Genomic DNA, 20,481 nt, shown 5'->3' on the forward strand with positions numbered 1-20,481 from the left:
GAAAAGAAAATTGATCAGCGACATAAGTAGCTTCATTCTGGGCCTGCTGCAGCGACTCTTTGCCTTCGTACTATTGCAACTCCTGGTCGTGACCGAGGGGCCCATCTCCCATGTCTAAATGACTTCCAGGGCTAGAAATATGGCTGGGGTCAGCTGGGTGGAACATAAATCCAATCCTGCTGGAAATGTGCCCAATAAAGATTGTTCAAGCATGAAAGGCCCAGTCCAAATTGTCTGACTGTTAAATGGTACCCGTGAGGAAGAAAGAAAAGGGAGAGGGCATGAAATAAAATGGAGAAAGGAAAACTAGTGAGTAATAGAAGAAAAAGGAGAAAAAACAGGATGAATATAAAAGAACAGAAAGAGGAGTGAATAGGAAAAGAAAGAGAAAAGGCAGGATTGAGGAAGATATTAAACATAAAAATGGTTGAAATTAATATTTTTCATACAGTACATTAGTTCCATTAGGAAACTTCAATTTAGTTGTTTAAAATTACATTTTGAAATGGAGATCTTTATCAGATGTAGAAAGTTGTATGTAATATTTCCTATAAAAGTAGCAGGTGGCTCTGAACATTTTCTATATCGATCTTTGAAATTAATTCCCTGCCATAATTTTACTTTTGTACAATTGTCACTTAAGACAGAAAGACAAAAATAAAGGTCAGTGAGTGATAGACACTGAAAGTAAGAAACACAGAGAGAGATTAGAGAGTAACAGAGAGAAAGTAATCAAACCAGAGACCAAGCCAAAGAGTACAGAGAGAGATCAACAAATAAAATAAGGAGAAAGTAGTTACAGAGGGAGAGAGTAACACAGAGAAACAGAGAAAGGTCAGAGAATAACAGAAGGTGATTAACATAGAAAGATGAGAGAGTAACAGACAATTAACAGAGCAAAATTGAGAAAGGTCAGAGAATGAGAAAGAGAGAGAGAGAGAGAAAAAAAGAAACACAGAGATTGATCAGAGAATGACAGACACAGAAACAGACTAATAGATAGAAACAGAGGAATATGAGGGAGTAACTCACAAGTAAAAAGTAAAAGGAAATGGCAGACTTCTGTTGCTGAAATAATAAGCAGGATTAACTCTCATCTAAACCTTGGTAAGAACAAAGAACAAAGAACAGTACAGCACAGGAACAGGCCATTCGGCCCTCCAAGCCTGCGCCGATCTTGATGCCTGTCTAAACTAAAACCTTCTGCACTTCCGGGGACCATATCCCTCTATTCCCATCCTATTCATGTATTTGTCAAGATGCCTCTTAAACATCGCTATCGTACCTGCTTCCACCACCTCCCCCGGCAGCAAGTTCCAGGCACTCACCACCCTCTGTGTAAAGAACTTGCCTCGCACATCCCCTCTAAACTTTGACCCTCGCATCATAAACCTATGTCCACTAATAACTGACTCTTCCACCCTGGGAAAAAGCTTCTGACTATCCACTCTGTCCATGCCACTCATAACTTTGTAAACTTCTATCATGTCGCCCCTCCACCTCCGTCGTTCCAGTGAAAACAATCCGAGTTTATCCAACCTCTCCACATAGCTAATGCCCTCCAGACCAGGCAACATCCTGGTAAACCTCTTCTGTACCCTCTCCAAAGCCTCCACATCCTTCTGGTAGTGTGGCGACCAGAATTGCACGCAATATTCTCAGTGTGGCCTAACTAAGGTTCTCTGCAGCTGCAGCATGACTTGCCAATTTTTATACTCTATGCCCCGACCGATGAAGGCAAGCATGTCGTATGCCTTCTTGACTACCTTATCCACCTGCGTTGCCACTTTCAGTGACCTGTGGACCTGTACGCCCAGACCTCTCTACCTGTCAATACTCCTTAGGGTTCTGCCATTTACTGTATACTTTCCACCTGTATTAGACCTTCCAAAATGCATTACCTCACATTTGTCTGGATTAAAATCCATTTGCCATTTCTCCGCCCAAGTCTCCAACCAATCTATATCCTGCTGTATCCTCTGACAATCCTCATCACTATCCGCAACCCCACCAACCTTTGTGTCGTCCGCAAACTTACTAATCAGACCAGCTACATTTTCCTCCAAATCATTTATATAAAATACAAACAGCAAAGGTCCCAGCACTGATCCCTGCAGAACACCACTAGTCACAGCCCTCCATTCAGAAAAGCACCCTTCCACTGCTACCCTCGGTCTTCTATGACTGAGCAGTTCTGTATCCATCTTGCCAGCTCACCTCTGATCCCATGTGACTTCACCTTTTGTACCAGTCTGCCATGAGGGACCTTGTCAAAGGCTTTACTGAAGTCCATATAGACAACATCCACTGCCCTTCCTTCATCAATCATCTTTGTCACTTCCTCAAAAAACTCAATCAAATTAGTGAGACACGATTTCCCCTTCACAAAACCATGCTGCCTCTCGCTAATAAGTCCATTTGTTTCCAAATGGGAGTAAATCCTGTCCTGAAGAATCCTCTCTAATAATTTCCCTACCACTGACGTAAGGCTCACCGGCCTATAATTTCCTGGATTATCCTTGCTACCCTTCTTAAACAAAGGAATAACATTGGCTATTCTCCAGTCCTCTGGGACCTCACCTGTAGCCAATGAGAATACAAAGATTTCTGTCAAGGCTCCAGCAATTTCTTCCCTTGCCTCCCTCAGTATTCTGGGGTCGATCCCATCAGGTCCTGGTGACTTATCTATCTTAATGCTTTGCAAGACACCCAACACCTCCTCCTTTTTGATAATGAGATGACTGAGACTATCTACACTCCCTTCCCTAGGCTCATCATCCACCAAGTCCTTCTCTTTGGTGAATACTGATGCAAAGTACTCATTTAGTGCCTCGCCCATTTCCTCTGGCTCCACACATAGATTCCCTCCTCTGTGCTTGAGTGGGCCAGCCCTATCCCTGGTTACCCTCTTGCTCTTTATATATGTATAAAAAGCCTTGGGATTCTCCTTAATCCTGTTTGCCAATGACTTTTCATGACCCCTTTTAGCCCTCCTGACTCCTTGCTTAAGTTCCATCCTACTTTCTTTATATTCCTCAAGGGCTTCGTCTGTTCCAAGCCTTCAAGCCCTTATGAATGCTTCCTTTTTCTTTTTGACTACACTCACAATATTCCTCATTTTCCAAGGTTCCCGAAACTTGCCAAACTTATCCTTCTTCCTCACAGGAACATGCTGGTCCTGGATTCTAATCAACTGGCGTTTGAAGGACTCCCACATGTCAGATATTGATTTAGCCTCAAACAGCCACCCCCAATCTAAATTCTTCAGTTCCTGCCTAATATTGTTATAACTAGCCTTCCCCCAATTTAGCACCTTCACCCGAGGACGACTCTGATCCTTATCCACAAGTACCTTAAAACTTATGGAATGATGGTCACTGTTCCCGAAATGCTCCCCTACTGAGACTTCGACCACTTGGCCAGGCTCATTCCCCAATACCAGGTCCAGTACGGCCCCTTCCCCAGTTGGACTATCTACATATTGTTTCAAGAAGCTCTCCTGGATGCTCCTTACAAATTCTGCCCCATCTCCAAGCACCTAGCACTAAGTGAGTCCCAGTCAATATAGGGGAAGTTAAAATCACCCACCACTATAACCCTGTTACCTTTACATCTTTCCAAAATCTGTCTACATATCTGATCCTCTACCTCCCGCTGGCTGCACCCTTCCTATTCCTGAGCTCCACCCATATTGCCTCGCTGTATGACCCCTCTGAGGTGTCCTCCCGCAGTACAGCTGTGATATTCTCCTTAACCAGTAATGCAACTCCCGCACACCTTTTAAATCCCCCTCTAGCCTGCCTGAAGCTTCTAAATCCCGGAACATTTAGCTGCCAATCCTGTCCTTCCCTCAACCAAGTAAGATTAGTGAATAAGGCAGTGGACCTTGTTGGCACCCTGATTCATATGCTTTTTACATTCAACCTTGGCATCATCTAACCATAGCTTCTTATTTGACTTGTATCCTGTCTTTTCAACTTTGCTGATGGTCCACATTATGAGCTATGGTCCTTCACTTAGGTTTCTCAGCTTAAAAACACCTCCCACATTTATAGTCTCATAGAGTGACACTGCCCAGTTAATGCGAAATTATGGACGGTCCAAACTGGTTTCTAACGGCTTGAGGTTCACACAAAACAACACCATTTTAACTTCACCAAATATCTGTTCAGAGAAATTCCATAAAAGAATGCAGTATATGCTGCTGGACAGATGTAATTCACGCCTACTTACATATGTGATGCTAATTTTGTAAGGGACTGACGCCCGCTGCCTCCAACTCCCAGTAGCAGAGCATTGCCCATAGGTTGCCGAAGAATCCTGCTGATTCTGCAAATGTGTTGGATGGCATCCATGAAAAGAACGAGCTTCAACTTGTTGGTGCTAGTCTGATTGAAGTCATCCATGTACTCCTCAATAACTTGCACCATCTACAAGGAATAAAGAGGAAATACTATTTGCTTACATCATGTCTCCTTTAGTGTAAGAGTTTGATAAGAGGCATATTGGAGTTATATTCACACATTTCAATCACATCCTTCCTATAGTGTGGTGCCCAGAACTGTACACAGTACTCCAGCTGTGGCCTAACTAACGTTTTATACAGCTCCATCATTACCTCCCTGCTCTTATATTCTATGCCTCGGCTAATAAAGGCAAGTATCCCGTATGCCTTCCTAACCACCTTATCTACCTGTACTGCTGCCTTCAGTGATCTATGGACAAGCACCCCAAGGCCCCTCTGTACTCCCTAGGGTCCTACCATCTGGGAACGGGCTGTAGCATTTCAGTTATAAAGACAGACTGGATGGGCTGGGGTTGTTTTCCTTGGAGCGGAGAAGACTGAGGGGGGACCTGACTGAGGTATACAAAATTATGAGGGGCATTGATAGGATAGATAGGAAGAAACTTTTTCTCTTAGCGGAGAGGTCAATAACTAGGGGACATAGATTTAAGGTAAGGGGCAGGAGGTTTAGAGGGGAGTTGAGGAAGAATTTTTTCACCCAGAGGGTGGTTGGCATCTGGAGCACACTGCCTGAAGGGGTGGTAGAGGCAGGAACACTCACGACGTTCCAGAAGTATGTAGATGAACACTTGAAATGCCATAGCATACAAGCCTATGGGCCAAGTGCGGGGAAATGGGATTAGTTAGGATGGGTGCTTGATGGTTGGCGGAGGCGCATTGGGCCAAAGGACCTGTTTCTGTGCTGTAAAGCTCTATGACTTTATGATTCTATTTGCCCAAAGGTTGGTCTTCAAGAATGCCAACTTCTGTACTACTGCTTACATTGTTCTGATGCAGTATAAATACAGTAACACCACTATGTGATCTGCTGATTAAACTGACTGCACAGGACAGGTCTTTTCTGTGTCCTCTGATCCAAGTAGTATTGGGGAGGCTGGTTCTAGTAAAAGAACTTAATCAACAATAGTAGAAGATATGGGCACCAATATTCCTTTCTTACACTGCTTGGGAATGCTCAGTTCCCATGTATTTAGAAGAAGGAAAAGAGGCAGAGACATACAATCACATGATGCTGGATATATGTCCCACCCTTACATTGCCACAGGATTCACAGGTGAGGGAGAGGGGTTGAGTGCCTGTGCCTATAACAGGTGCAGGCACCATAATGGTATTGAAATGAGGTGTGGTGCATCTAACTGCATCTTGTGGCTCATTTTCTTCTGGGAGCACCCAAAGAAGCTGCACCTTACCTCCACACCTCAAATTAGAGGGGCAGATAGCAAGACCAACTAGGTCCAAAAAGGTAGTTGAACATTTTACTTCACAGGGTTCATGGGATCCCCAGGGCTGAAGACTTTTCAGATGCTGTTTTGGACACAACCAAAAGGGGTTGGCCCACAGTAATAACCCATTCCCTCAAATCCAGGGAGGATCTGGTCAGGAGGCATTCACCTTGGATGTGCTGCATTCCACTAATACCCCAGTGCAGGTGTGAGACAATATTGGAGCTATATATCCTGATTTGAAAGGACAGCAGTGCCCTCGATGATACATTCAGCTGGGGTAGGTTGCTCCTGGTATCATTAAGGCAATCTGATAGCTTATTTTTTTCTCTAAATCTATCACTATTCATGGTTGCTATCTGGTCATTTCTGCTAGAAAGTGTATGTGTGAGCATTGGGTGAGGACATGATTGGGCTTGGCAATGAAGTGTCTGATATTCAACACTCACAGTCCAGACTGAAGTAAATGTAATCGATCTATGTAGAATTAATCTTTCTGGGGGCATCAGCAGTCCCAGAGCCTATTTTAACAGATCACTTACATTTATGAGTCTGGACTGTGAGAGAAGACAAGATAATTGACTCTCTGGCAAGTTCAATCCTAGCCTCACCCAACATCATACACAGGCACACCTTTTAGTACAATGACTGGATAGTGATCAAGAATCAGGACTCCTCTTTCTCCTCCCTGACCGAGCAACACTAGCTATTTCTCGTGGCTCACCTGTCATCCTGGTTGAGATCAGCTAATGCAACACAAACTGGGATTGGGACATGAACCATCCTGGTTGTTGGGCTCAGGTCCTCACTGGAAGATGCAGTTGGTGAGTTGCACCATCAGGACGGGCCAATCAAAAAGATGGCAGCTGTGAGGCTGGTTTGTCAGGAAACCACTACAACTTAAAACTGACAACAGTAGAGCTTGAGACAAGTTTACATGGTACTGCTAAATAGGAAATGACTCTGTCTTATTTAACAGGGAAAATGCAGCACTGCAATTCTTGCTCCTAGGCAGAGATAATTTGGGTTCTACCAACTGACATTGCATAGGCAGATTCATGGTAATCGTTAGGCGCAGGGCACAAATTCACCTTCTCCATGTTGTCAATAAACTGATAGATCCTGTTATCTGTTCCAATAGCCATGAAATCCCCATAAAGAACGGGCTGTTGTGGAGCAACTTCTTCAAAACTTGTACCCAATTCTAAAAGCTTGCTGTGCATCAGATTTTCAAACCAGTTGCGGTCACTGTCATTCACCAGGCGGTCTTTAAACACACGGCAGCTTTCGTGGTACCACAGTCTCAGCAACAGAACTTTCGTCTAAAACAAGAAAATTAACTAATGAGAAGGCAGTGCAGAACACAGGACACTTGTTCCAGTCACTCAGTGAGCATCAATGAATTCAAGATTCCATTCAGAAAATCAGAGAGAACTTCTCATCTTGCACAATTCATGTATTCTGACCATTGGTAAGGTGGTGAGGTAATAATATTTTATATATGTAAGGCACGGATTTTCAAACTTGGGTTGTACCCTAGGGACCCACTCGGTCATCAAGTATTTTACATTTCATGAACTGCAAACACAGTAGATTCATCCATCTTCCAGATGTCAAGCCTGCCATTAAATGCCAGCCTCACCCGACCACCCAGGGTCAGGAGAAGGTTGCCTAATTTAAATAATCTGGTGGTCACCTGTACGACTATGGGCATATCTCAGTCTCCTGCCAGACTAGAGGAGATATGAGAAGCCATTTTGCTTTCCTTGGGAGGCCTGGATTCACAAATGGTTCTCACTTGTACCCGCCTTCTGCCTGGTGTATCTCCTGTCTCCCAGTATATTGGGTGCCTGGCATAATCCAGGTCAGTATCTATTAAATTCTCGGTTCAAGCAACTCCCTCCCCTGGTGACACTCCCTCTGATGTCAGAGGCTATGTTTAGAGTGGATGGCGGTTTCAGCACAATTATTCTGGGGATGGGGAGCTGATTTATATTGTGAGATACATGAAGTGCTGTTTCCAAATCCCAAAGGTATGATTGAGAACAATTCTGGTGGGAGCATGAGCTTCATTGCACCTGCACTTTGCCTCTGTCCATGGTTGCCACATGGGTATCAGGAACCTTTGACTCCCTGGAGTCACCCTTCTACTCTATATTCCCATTCAAATAAAGGTGGCACAGATGATTACCTCAAAATGAAAGCATCATGAGATCTTTCATGGAAGTAGGCTCTGAAGTGCATGATTCTGTGTTGGTAGCCTATATTGTGATAACAAATCCTTTTGTATTATATGGTGTTGCCTACAGAGGTTCAAAACGTGGAAAGAGAAGTTGCTTTGGCTCACCTGTCAATGAAAACTCCAGTTTTCTCACTGTCATCTCTCCAGCAGTGCCTGCTAACTTGTGTGAGATGAATGGATCAAGTGAGCAGTGCAGCATAGGGAACTGTGGGGTTAAATGGTCTACTGTGCAAATTGAACTAATTGGGGTAGGCTTTGTCTTCATTTCTTGGGCAACAATCAGGCGGAGCAGATCACCCACAGCCGATCCGATTTTCATTTCATTGCTTTTGGGCAGCCTAATGATGAAGAGGAAAATCTACCCCATTGGCACTCAAAGTATAAATTCAATTACCAGCAATTTGGTAACAGATGGAAAACAGGAATATACTAGTGGTGTACTGCATTTCTGACATCGGTGGCTATTATCATATGGTTGTCACTGGCATTACAATCTAAACCAACAGCAGTACCTGGATAATTGTAAAAACCCAAAAGGGTTCAGATATGTCCTTTCAGGAAGGTAACTGGCTGTCCTTACCCAGTTTGACCTATTTGGGACTCCAGTTCCACACCAATGAGGTTGACTCTGAACTGTCCTCTGAAGAGGCCTAGCAAGACACTCAGTTCTATCAAATGGACTGCAGCAGTTGAAAAAGAAAGCCCACAACCACTTTCTGAGGGCAACTAGGATTGGAAAATAAATGTCGGCTTTGCCAATGATGCCCACATGCTGAGAATGAATATTTTTAAAAAAATGCTCTTCATAAGGATCTGTTACTTGAAGCAACTGATTGTGCCAGTGCAGGAGGTGAGAGAGAGTTGTGCTCTAGGTACAGCTATGGCTACAACACACCTTAGTATAAGCAGATTCGGCCATGAGTATCCCCTGGAAGACCTTTGATAGATCACGCAGATTGAAGGTGTAGTGTGACTTGGCAGGGGTTGGGAGCAGCTGTGATGTTATGGTGGAGTATACTTCGATTGTTGCAGCAACAAGTGGCTCATTCAGAAGTTTCACCTCTTCAGCATTATCTGTGAAAAATAAAACAGCCACACTTTAACACAGCCCTGAGTAATGTATCTAGGTTTGCTGATGATAGCAAGATAGATGGGAATATAAACTGTGAGGAAGGCACAAAAGGAGGAATTTTATGCTGGCGGCGGGGGTCTTGACGTTGAGGGAAACCGACGGCAAGATCCTGCGTCGCCTTTTTTCCAAAAGGCCCGCTGAATTTCATGCCAATCAGGTACTTAAGTGGACAGCAGCAGGCTTTCATAGATTTAGGACCCTGTCGCTGGATGTCCTGCCCTTGGAGAGCTGCCAGCCTCTACAGCGCCACTGGGGAGGTGGTGGCTACCGCTGCAGGTAACTGTTCCGGAGGCTGACGAGCGTTGCTGGAGCTATGTTTCAGCTAGGTCAGGGCGGGGGAGGGGGGTCGACAGCACAGGCAGAAGGGTGGCACTCAACGAGAACCCCCACCCCCTTCCTGACGCTGAGTCCCCCACCCGCCCCATCACCTGGAGCCGGGAAGCAGCCCGCACAGTTTTTCCTACTGTGCTTCCCATGTGACAACAGGGCTGCCCGCCACACGGAAAATTGCAGCTAAGGCAGGAAGAGGCCCTTAATTGGGGCTTAATTGCCCAGTTGGGGGCCTCAATTGACGGTGGGTCGGGAAGGCTGTTCACAGGCCTTCCTGCCCTGGACTAAATTTTGGTGCAGGCAGGATGATGGCGGCAACACCACCCTCCAACCCCCCACACCATCCCTCCCGATTTTTTGCTCTCCATGCCTCCAAACCCTTTGCGGAGGACAGCATAAAATTCCACCTAAAAAGGCCGCAAAGAGATATAGACAGCTAAGTGAATCGGCAACAAGGTGGCAGATGGAGTAGAATGTGGGAAAGTGTGTGGTTATTCACTTTGGTAGTAAGACTAGAAGAGCAGAATATTTTTTAAAACACATGAAACTTGCAAATAATGATGTTCAGAAGGACTTGGGTGTACTCATACAATGAACACAGCAAGTTAGCATGCAGGTACAGCAAGCGCTTAGGAAGGCAAATGGCATGTTGGCCTTTATTGGAAGGGATTTGAAGTGCAACAATAAGGAGGTCTTGCTACAATTCGGTAAGATCACACCTGGATTACTGTGCACAGTTTTGGTCTCCATATTTAAGGTAGGTTATATTTGCATTGGAGGCGGTACAGCAAAAGTTTACTAGATTGGTTCCTGGAATGAGAAGGTTGTCCTATGATGAAAGACCGAGTAAATTGGGCCTATACTCTCTGGAGTTTAGAAGAATGAGAGATACTCTCATTGAAACATACAAGATTGTGAAGGGGCTGGATAGAGTAGACCATGCGAGGCTGTTTCCCCTGGCCAGGGAATCTAGAACATGAGGGCACACTCTCAGGATAAGAGGCCAATCATTTAGGACTGAGTGAGGAGAAATTTCTTCACTCAAAGGGTTGTGAATTTTTCGATTGTCTACCACAGAAGGTTGTGGATGCCCCATCGTTGAATATATTTAAGGCTGAGATAGACAGATTTTTGATCTCTCAGAGAATCAAGGGATAGGGGGAACATGAGGGAAAGTGAAGTTGAGGTCAAGGATCAACCAAATTTCATATTGAATGATGCAGGCTCAAGGAGTCGTATGATCTACTCCTGCTCCTATTTCTTATGTTCTCCAAATCTCCCCTGTCGAACCCATTCATAATTTTAAAGACCTCTATCATGTCTCCTGTGAGTTTTCTCTCTTCTAATGAAAAAGCCCCAAACTGTTCAATCTTTCCCAATAGTTGTAATCTCTCAGTTCTGATACCATCTTTGTAAGTCTTTTTTCCATGATCTCCAGTGCTTATAAGCCCTTTTTATAGTATAGAGACCAGAACCATGCCCAATACTCTAACTGCGGAAAGACCAAAGTCCTATAAAAAGTTTAACTTCACTCCGCTACTTTTATTCCCCTCGAACTAAATCCCAGTGCTTTGGTAGCATTTTTAATTGCTTTGCTGACCTGGTTTTAATGATTTATTCGCCTGTATTCCTAGATCCCTTTGCTTTTTAACCCCATTCAGTTTCTTATTTCTTCTTTCCCCTTGTGGGAAAGACTAGAAATAGGGTACAGACTTTAAAAACAAGGGGTTGCGCATTTAAGACGGAGATGTGGAGAAATTTTTTCTCTCAGAGGGTTGTGAATCTTTGGAACTCTCTTCCCCAGACAGCGGTAGAGGCAGGGTAATTTTTAAGGCAGAAATAGATAAATTCTTGACTAACAAGGGAGTCAAAGGGTATCAGGGGTAGGTGGGAAAGTGGAGTTGAGGCCACAATCAGATCAGCCATGATCTTATTAAATGGCGGAGCAGGCTCTAAGGGGCCAAATGGCCTACTCCTGCTTCTAATTCATATGTTTGTATGTTATTTTCTAAGGTGTAAGTAATATTTCTGTTTTTCCTAACAAAGAACATCACCGCACATTTATCTATGTTAAAGTTCATTTTCCACTTCGCTGCCCAGTCTGCAAGCTTTCTAATGTCTTCTTGTATTATACTGCATTCTTCCTCAATGTAAGCTATACCTCGATTTGGTATCACCTGTAAATTTTGATAGAGTTACTTGTTCCTCAATTCAAATCCAATTAACTTTAGTTTCCAACTATTCATTACACAGCAGGTTATTATGAACGAGAATACACTGCCTGAAAAGGTGGTGGAAGCAGATTCAATAATTCAATGAAGGGAATTGGATAAATACTTGAAGGAGATAAAATTGTCAGGCTATGGCGAAAGTGCAGGATAGCGGGACGAATTGTGTAGCTTGTACAAAGAGCTGGCACAGGTACAGTGGGTCAAATAGCCTCCTTCTGTGCTGTAAGATTTTATGATTCTATTTTTCCCCTTTCATAGGTCAGTTCACCTGCCACCACTCCTCCTAAGGTTAAATGTCCTATCATTATATATGCACTGAATGAAAGAGAAATAATTTCTATTCAAGGAACTCACCCAGCCAACTATCCAAGATGGTAGAAAATATTTTCAGTTTGCTGCTGTCATCCATTTCAATAAAGGATAGATAATTGAAATGGCGTGAGTATCGTGCAGTAATTGGGTTTCTTCCTCCACCCGGAGGTCCCATGGCACACACAAAATTGATATCCATAAGCTGTCTAAAAGTTCCTGCAACAAGAGGTCATGTGCACAGTATTAGCAAAACAATTTGATCCAAAATTACATCAAAATGGATTCCTACCAGTTTAAAGCTTGCGGAATTAATATCTGATCAGAATTGAACTTTTTTTCAAGCCATATGTCTATCTTCAGCAGTGTTTGCTAAAACACTTTACAAATACTTTCGCTGACTCGAAGGGGGCAAATTTTATCCCTCTCACCTAGCGAGAATGTGGCAGGCATGCAGTTAAAATCACCTCCAAAAGCTTAGGGCTCCGTTACTGCCTCATTCCCACCTGAACCTGCTTTAACTGAGCCTTTTTTCTTTAGGTGGCTGAGGCACCACTAGCCTCACTCAGTAACACATGGAAATTGGGGTCTTACGATGTCAGTAGAGCCCTGATGGCACTTAACCACAGGCTGAGTGGGCACCAAGTGCAGCTGCCCAGCTCAAGAAAACCCATAAGGGAAGAAACAAAGGCCCTATAAAAGGTACGCTTTAAACTTTCCTTTGTGGGGCTAGGAGGAGCAGAAGTTCTTGTCAGCCCTAAAGAAAAGCCTTTCTTCTGCTGCCCCAAGCTACACACCCCGCTGCCTTAGCTGAGTGACAACAGATGGCCTCCAGGCCATCTGACCTTCTCTTGCAGGCTGCTGGACAATGGGACGTAAATGAGGCTGAGGAGTTAAAATAGCCTGGGCCTCAAATCTTAAAATTACATAGTATTACCTAGTATTTATGGCACAGAAACAGACCATTCGCCCAACTGGTCATGCTGATGCTGATGTTCCAAACAAGTCTCCTCCCACCTTACTTCATCTCCCCCTGTCAACATATCTCACTATTCCTTTCCCCCTCATGTACTTAGTTAGCTCCACTTAAATGTATCTATGCTATTTGCTTCCACCACGCCATGTAATAGCAGATTCCTTATCCTAACCACTCTCTGAGTCGTTGCTGTCATTCCCACCTGCCCAAAACCCACTCCCGGTTGAGCCTCATCCCCTCTTAATGATGATTGGCCTCAATGAAAATCTGGCTGGGGTAGCATTCAGCTGTTAATGAACCCATTTGCTGTTTGCTGTGCCTATTGAAGCTGATGTTCCTGGATCTGCCTTGCAGAGCACTTGGGTTTGGTGGGCTGGATCAACGATAGCATGGCTGATCGCATCACTGTCTCAGACCCGCTCGCCTAGCAGGAGCTAATGTGGAGAGACGGGAAGGGAAACTGCATCACAAAGGTCTATTGGGAGGCTGTAAGAGAAAGCATCGTTTAACTTTGTGGCCTTGTTGTCTTGTCTCCCTCTGAATCTTCATTCTGAGAGGCTCCCAGTTGCAAGGTCCAACAGCAAGTTCTTCAGACATCTCTGGAAATGTGCATCATTTGGGTGAAACTACAAGGTGCAAAGCCCAGCAAAATCAATTAAACGTTTGAAATAATAAAGCTGCAGCAGGATTGGCACCAACTCAACATTTTCCACAATTCCTTAAATGTTACATAGATGACAGAGAGCCAGGATTTTCTGCTCCATGCCCGCCCCCCCCCCACCCCCCCTCTGCCATTTCTCACACATTCATTTTAATTTGCAGGAAACAGCAGGTCCAGGAGTGCGGAAGTGAAAGATCTTGGCCAGTGAGATTTTGCTCTGTATGGAGTAGATAGAAGGACAAATACATGGAACAAAAATATAAATTCCCCAGACATACCTATCAATTTCCTGTCATACCAGCCTTGATGATCCATCCACTGCCGCAAGATTTCAATAGGAGGCTGGGCTCCATATGTCTCGAGAGCTGGCATATTTAGATCATCAATGAAAAATACAAAATACTTTCCAAGTGGTGGCCCATACACACCTTTGCGTCTGACAACAAAAATCATAAACAATCAGGAACATGAATATTTTAGAACGGACAAAAACTAACACCACGGGGTGAAACTGGCCTAAAGTCAATGGAAAAGATCATCGAGCAGGGCTGCTGATTCATTATTGCCTGGTTTGCACTGCTACCGAAGAACATGTTCAAGCCCAATATTCTAACATACTGCAACAATCAATGGGAGGAAACCTTTATTGTCTTCTCTGGGCTGTATCAGAACTCAGCCAATGTTTCCTGATAACTGTCCCACATCAGAGAGAGGATGGGCCAGAAATTCAATGATGCTGCACCCTTTTTACAAGCATAAAATGGGCGCTACAGTGTCCGATATGGTGGGCACATTCTATGCACATTCTGTGCTGTAAGTGCATGGCCTGGCGTATTGGTATAGGCATCAAAGAGGCATGTCTGTAGGCATAAGGCACCTTGCATATGCCGTTTGAGGTTCCCTTTTTAAAATTGGGCTGCATTCAGGAAAATGAGGTCTAACCAGCAGACTTAAAAGGGGTCAATGCAGGCTGCCACCAAAGAGGCAAGTTTAAAAAAAACTTACCTGACTGTGGAGCCAGGAGGTGTAGAGTGCTCCTCCCGGCTCCACATTAAACACAAGGGCCGCTGTTGGCCACCATTCACCATCTGCACCCGAACCCGATTGCTGCCTGCATTCTCGCCCAGTTACCCTCCTCCCCTGCCCAATTGTTTACCCCCACACTCCACCCCCTCCCCGGTCACTCCCATCCTTCTCGGTTGTTTATTCTCTCTTTCAAGAACTGAGGTCTGCTGCCTGAGATGCAGCAGCCTGAAATTGAAATCCTCTTCAACAGTGAGCTGCCTGGAGACATCTGGTATGTGGTCACAGCTCACCAGTTTGGTATAAATGAGATCTGAGGCCCAATATCGGGTGGGCCTTAGGCATATCTGTTCTGTGCAGGGATCGATTTCTAAGTCGATATCTCCATCCCTGACTATTTCAAGGTCTCCTTTGTATAGACTGGCTGAGATAACCTGCCTAATGTATTGGCAAAGTATTAGTGTGATGACATCTACTGGGAACATAGACATGATCGTGTCAGGATGACACTGCCTGCTATGACTAGAATGCCCTCATTAAGATTGGCAACAATCAGTTAAAAATGTGTTTTCTAGCCTGTCAGTCTTAAGAAATCTGGCACCTGCTGCACAAGACAGGAGCTCATCTTGCCACAGTACATTGAGGGGCAGTAAACTGTGTAAAACCCCTCGGGCTGTATGATTCACATGAAATGTATGCAGTAAATATCACACATAATTGCAATTGTATTGAGGCACCACAGAGTGCTGCAGGCTGCATGGAAAGAACTTAAACCATATTGCACTTTCGGTGAAGACACATTTGAAATGTTATGGAATGTACTTATAGAAATTTTATGAATAAAGTATATTTTCTGATTTTAAAAAATCATTTTCCTGATACTTGGGATTATCTTAATTTGTCACTTCTGCACCCTCTCAAAAGCAATAATATGCTTCCTATGATTAGGGGACATGAAGTGAAACATGATAAGTTACATGATAGTTTGGTGTGTTAGAATTACATCACAATGACCAATATATAATTCAATATATAATGATAAGTAGACTTGTAATGCAGTGAAATATCATGCTTGGATCAGGTGTGCACTTATACATTCACGCTCAGTATTTTGAAGATGGTGGTGCCAGACCACTGTTGGTGGTCTATGATTTTAGAAACTATTACTTGTCTAGTGGCTCAATGGGCTGTCAGAAACTGCCAACACTTCCACCTCTACAGCAAGGACAGCTGCTTATCCACAAACTCACCTCTTATCGAGTTTACTGTCAATGAAGTCCTGTGTTTGATTAGCAGATGTACGAGCTGAAAATATCAGAAAATGAGAGATATAATCGGGATGCATCTTTTTAAGAAGCTTGTCAGAGATCGTGAGGGTCTTTCCAGTTCCAGTTGGTCCAACGCACAGCGCCTTGTGGGGAGAGACAAAATAGCACAGTATTCAAGTGTGTTGATTATGAATACTGATAATATATGCCAGAAATTACTCAGTTTGATATTAACATAGGAATGTTTAATGCATTTAACAGAGTGGGAGGCCATAACATTAGCTCATTCAGGATAATTTCTAGGCTTCTTTCTTTTACTGAAAGCGGCATAGAGGCTAGTATCACCTGAAGATCTGAAGAAGTTCCTCTGATTAAAAACTAGACCGAATAACTAATTTTGCAAGTTCACAAGTACATTTATATCTTCCATATCTTGAGGCCATGTCAATTGTAAATGCCAAAACAGAGATTGATGGATGTCTGGGAGGCAAGGGTATTAAGGATTACGGAACAAAGACAGGTAGTTAAGATACATATTAGCCATGATCTAATTGAATGGTGGAATAGGCTCGATTGGCTGAATGGCCCACTCGTGCTCCTGTGTTCCTGTAACAGTCACTGGAACCTTCAACTCTGCTAAGGGTGTAAGCTGAGCAATATCAGACCGACTGCCAGTTAAACACCCTGCGAAAGCTGAAAGCTCTAACCAGTATGCCTGTGCACGCAAATGTTACAATTTAGATGTTGCACTTCAACGTGTTACACTTTGATACAAATACAAAGCAATCTTAAATGGTTGTGGGAGGGGGGGGGGGGGGGGGGGGGGCGGTCCTTGACTCCAGCCTGAAACTGATGAAATGCTCTGTTCTGAAAACTTGCATGACCAGACAATTAAACTTTGAACAGCTCTGGATGTTTTTACTGACAATAATTAGAGTTTCTAGTTTTAGAGACATTTTAGCTTAAACACAGCTTCACCTCAGCAGCATAATACATTGTGCATTACATAGTGTAATATTTCTGTTAATATAGAACAATGTATTATCCAACTTACTGTTAGCAATGACGAGAGAGATCTGTAACAAGAGCTGAGTTAAGTGCATGAAACTTTAGATGTCACACTTTGTGTAATACACTATCAATTCACAACTGGGCATTCATTGTAACAGTAAATGCTGGTATTTTCTGACCATGATATATCCTAACCCCTCTCCAAGGAGGGAGGCTGAGTAGCTGCCAATCTATAAAATCTTCCACCAGCAACAGTAATTAGTTTACATACGAACATACGAATTAGGAGCAGGAGTAGACCACTTGGCCCCTTGAGCCTTCTCCGCCATTCAATAAGCTCATGGCTGAACTGATTACTCCACATTTCCACCTACTCCTGATAACCTTTCACCCCCTTGCTTGTCAAGAATCTATCAACACTGCCTTAAAAATATCCAAAGACTCTGCTTCCACTGCCTTTTGAGGAAGAGAATTCCAAAGACTCACGACCTTCTGAGAGAAAAAATTTCTCCTCGTCTCTTAAATGGGCGACCTCTTATTTTTAAATAGTGACCCCTAGTTCTAGATTCTCCCACAAGGGGAAACATCCTTTCCACATCCACCCTGTCAAGACCCCTCAGGATCTTATATGTTTCAATCAAGTCGCCTCTTTCTCTTCTAAACTCCAGCGGATACAAGCCTAGCCTGACCAATCTTGCCTTGTGAGACAGCCGGCCCATTCCAGTTATTAGTCTAGTAAACCTTCTCTGTATTGCCTCCAACGCTTCCAACCTTTCTAATTTAGACCATTTTCCCACATGAAGTACCTGAGTAGTAGCCTTAATATAAGACACACCAGGTTATAGCTAAACATCACAACTGGATTCTGATTGGTCTGTTGTCTGAAACAAATTGGCATGTAGCCTTTGGTAACTTATCTTTTGAAATCAGAATAACCATAGTAATTTTTATTTTCACTGATCGTGAATTTGATGAGAGGGAGGAATCGAGTTTTCTGTCTTTTACATCCCAGGTGTGCTGATTCCTGGGCAATTCAGTATCACTAGGCTTCTACCTAAATTGTGCCTGATGTGCATTTTCAATGGGTTTGGGAATCAGCTCAGGAGGATCTTGCCTGCAACAAACAGGTTTGTTTGATGATTAATTTATATCGAGGCTCCAATTCTTAAGGAAGGTTTTCACAGGAAGGTGGCACAGAGGTGTGTGAAAGGCCTGACTAACTGTTCGTTAGATGTACCCAAATCATAGTATCTCATGCTGCCAATGTTGCTGCCAGAAAGAAGCAGTGTGATGAACATCCACCACAGCCTGATTGGCTACACCACCTAATGTGCTACCGACTATACCTTCAGGCCTTGCCACCTTTTCCTTACAATGACTATGGGAAACTATCATGGGCTCTAGCTCAGCAGGCAGCCAATACAGAGGTGTGTAGCCTGCTACCCAGAAACATGAAAATACCATGCAGCAGAGGGGTAGCAAACCCAAACATAGTTAGCAGTCAGCTAGGCTACCCAACTTGGTGCAATGCTGATTAATGAAAATGCTGCAATGCTGATCTACGTGGGATGGTGCAATGCGGATCTGTGGGGATTATGCAATGCTGATTGAAGATGTTGCAATGCTGATTGATGAAAATGGTGAAATGTGGATCTATGGGAATGGTGCAATGCGGATCTATGGGGATGGTGCAATGTGGATCTATGGGAATGGTGCAATGCGGATCTATGGGGATGGCGCAGTGTGGATCTATGGGAATGGTGCAATGCGGATCTATGGGGATGGTGCAATGTGGATCTATGGGAATGGTGCAATGCGGATCTATGGGAATGGTGCAACGCGGATCTATGGGGATGGTGCAATGTGGATCTATGGGAATGGTGCAACGCGGATCTATGGGGATGGCGCAGTGTGGATCTATGGGAATGGTGCAATGCGGTTCTATGGGAATGGTGCAATCCAGATCTATGGGGATGATTCATAGGATTCCTTTTCCTTTTATATTTGATTGTTAATTCTTAGTGCTGTGCCCCTTCTGCCTTGGCAAAGCATTGCAATGGGTGGAGATAATTTTTGAGCCTTTTACAAAAGCTGCAAGTATTTGTGTCCTATTCTGCCTCCTGCCTTCAACTGAAAAGTTCTTTAAATTTCACCTACATGGAATTTTCAGCTCCCACTACTCGTGCTTCCCTACTAAACCAAATAAATACTATTAGCACATTACTTTTCTGGTGTGATTTATGTTTTTAACCATTTAGAACTTACTGACAGTAAATGAAAAACAGACCACACAGAACCTTAAACAGGTCTATACCTACTATGAAGTGGCCAATCTCATTTCATGCATGACCTCATAGTTAAGGAAAGTTGCTGAAAGCCCAGTGTGTAATACACTGAACCATTACAACACTTAAGAGGGAGCCTACTTTATTATTCATTGGCCTGGAGACACTGCCAGACCGGTTGAGTATTTCCAGCATTTTCTCTTTTTATTTCTGATTCCCAGCATTCACTTTTATTTATATAGTTGGTCATGTTACGTTTCCGGTCAATGGTAACCTCCAGAACGTTAATGGTGGGGGATTCAGTGATGGCAATGCCATTGAACATCAAGGGGAGGTGATTAGATTCTCTCTTGTTGGAGATGGTCATTGCCTGGTACTTGTTTATTTATTTAGACATACAGCACTGAAACGGGCCCTTCGGCCCACCGAGTCTGTGCTGACCATCAACCACCCATTTATACTAATCCTACATTAATCCCATATTCCTACCACCTTCCCTCAATTCCCCTACCACCTACCTATACTAGGGGCAATTTACAATGGCCAATTTACCTATCAACCCGCAAGTCTTTGGCTGTGGGAGGAAACCGGAGCACCCGGCGGAAACCCACACAGTCACAGGGAGAACTTGCAAACTCCACACAGGCAGTACCCAGACTCGAACCCAGGTCACTGGAGCTGTGAGGCTGTGGTGCTACCACTGCGCCACTGTGCTGCCCATTGTGTAGTACAAATGTAACTTGCCACTTATCAGCCCAAGCCTGAATGTTGTCCCGGCCTTGCTGCATGCGGGCATGGTCTGCTTCAATAACTGAGGAGTTGCGAATGGTACTGAACACTGTGCAATCATCAGCAAACATCCCCTCTTCTGACCTTATGATGGAAGGAAGATCATTGATGAAGCAGCTGAAGATGGTTGGAACTAGGGCACAACCCTGAGGAACTCCTGCAGTGACGTCCTGGGGTTGAGATAATTGGCCTCCAGCAAACACAACCATATTCCTTTGTGCTAGGTAAGACTTCCACCAGCGGAGAGTTTTTCCCCTGATTCCCACTGACTTCAATTTTGCTAGGACTCCTTGATGCCATACTCGGTCAAGTGCTGCCTTGATGTCAAGTGCAGTCGCTCTCACCGCACCTCTGGAATTCAGCACTTCTGTCCATGTTTGGATCAAGGTCAAGATCTGGAGCTAGTGGCCCTAGCGGAACCCAAACTGTGCATTGGTGAGCAGGTTGTTGCTGAGTAAGTGCCACTTGATCACACT

At 44.0% G+C, this 20,481-nt stretch overlaps 1 protein-coding gene across 1 annotated transcript in view; it reads right to left on the reverse strand.

Moving 5' to 3' along the window:
- The window catches only part of dnah1 (dynein, axonemal, heavy chain 1), a 697,254-nt gene that overhangs the window by 253,992 nt on the left and 422,781 nt on the right, over positions 1–20,481 (reverse strand). The window contains exons 43-48 of the mRNA XM_068051405.1: positions 15,903–16,063; positions 13,908–14,065; positions 12,038–12,211; positions 8,886–9,064; positions 6,840–7,070; positions 4,234–4,430 (exon numbers count right to left, since the gene is read on the reverse strand). Coding sequence (XP_067907506.1) covers positions 4,234–4,430; positions 6,840–7,070; positions 8,886–9,064; positions 12,038–12,211; positions 13,908–14,065; positions 15,903–16,063 — 1,100 coding nt within the window. The remainder of the gene's footprint in view (positions 1–4,233; positions 4,431–6,839; positions 7,071–8,885; positions 9,065–12,037; positions 12,212–13,907; positions 14,066–15,902; positions 16,064–20,481) is intronic.

The sequence above is a fragment of the Heterodontus francisci genome, chromosome 19 (genome assembly GCF_036365525.1).
Source record: "Heterodontus francisci isolate sHetFra1 chromosome 19, sHetFra1.hap1, whole genome shotgun sequence".
NCBI classification, from domain to species: Eukaryota; Metazoa; Chordata; class Chondrichthyes; order Heterodontiformes; family Heterodontidae; genus Heterodontus; species Heterodontus francisci.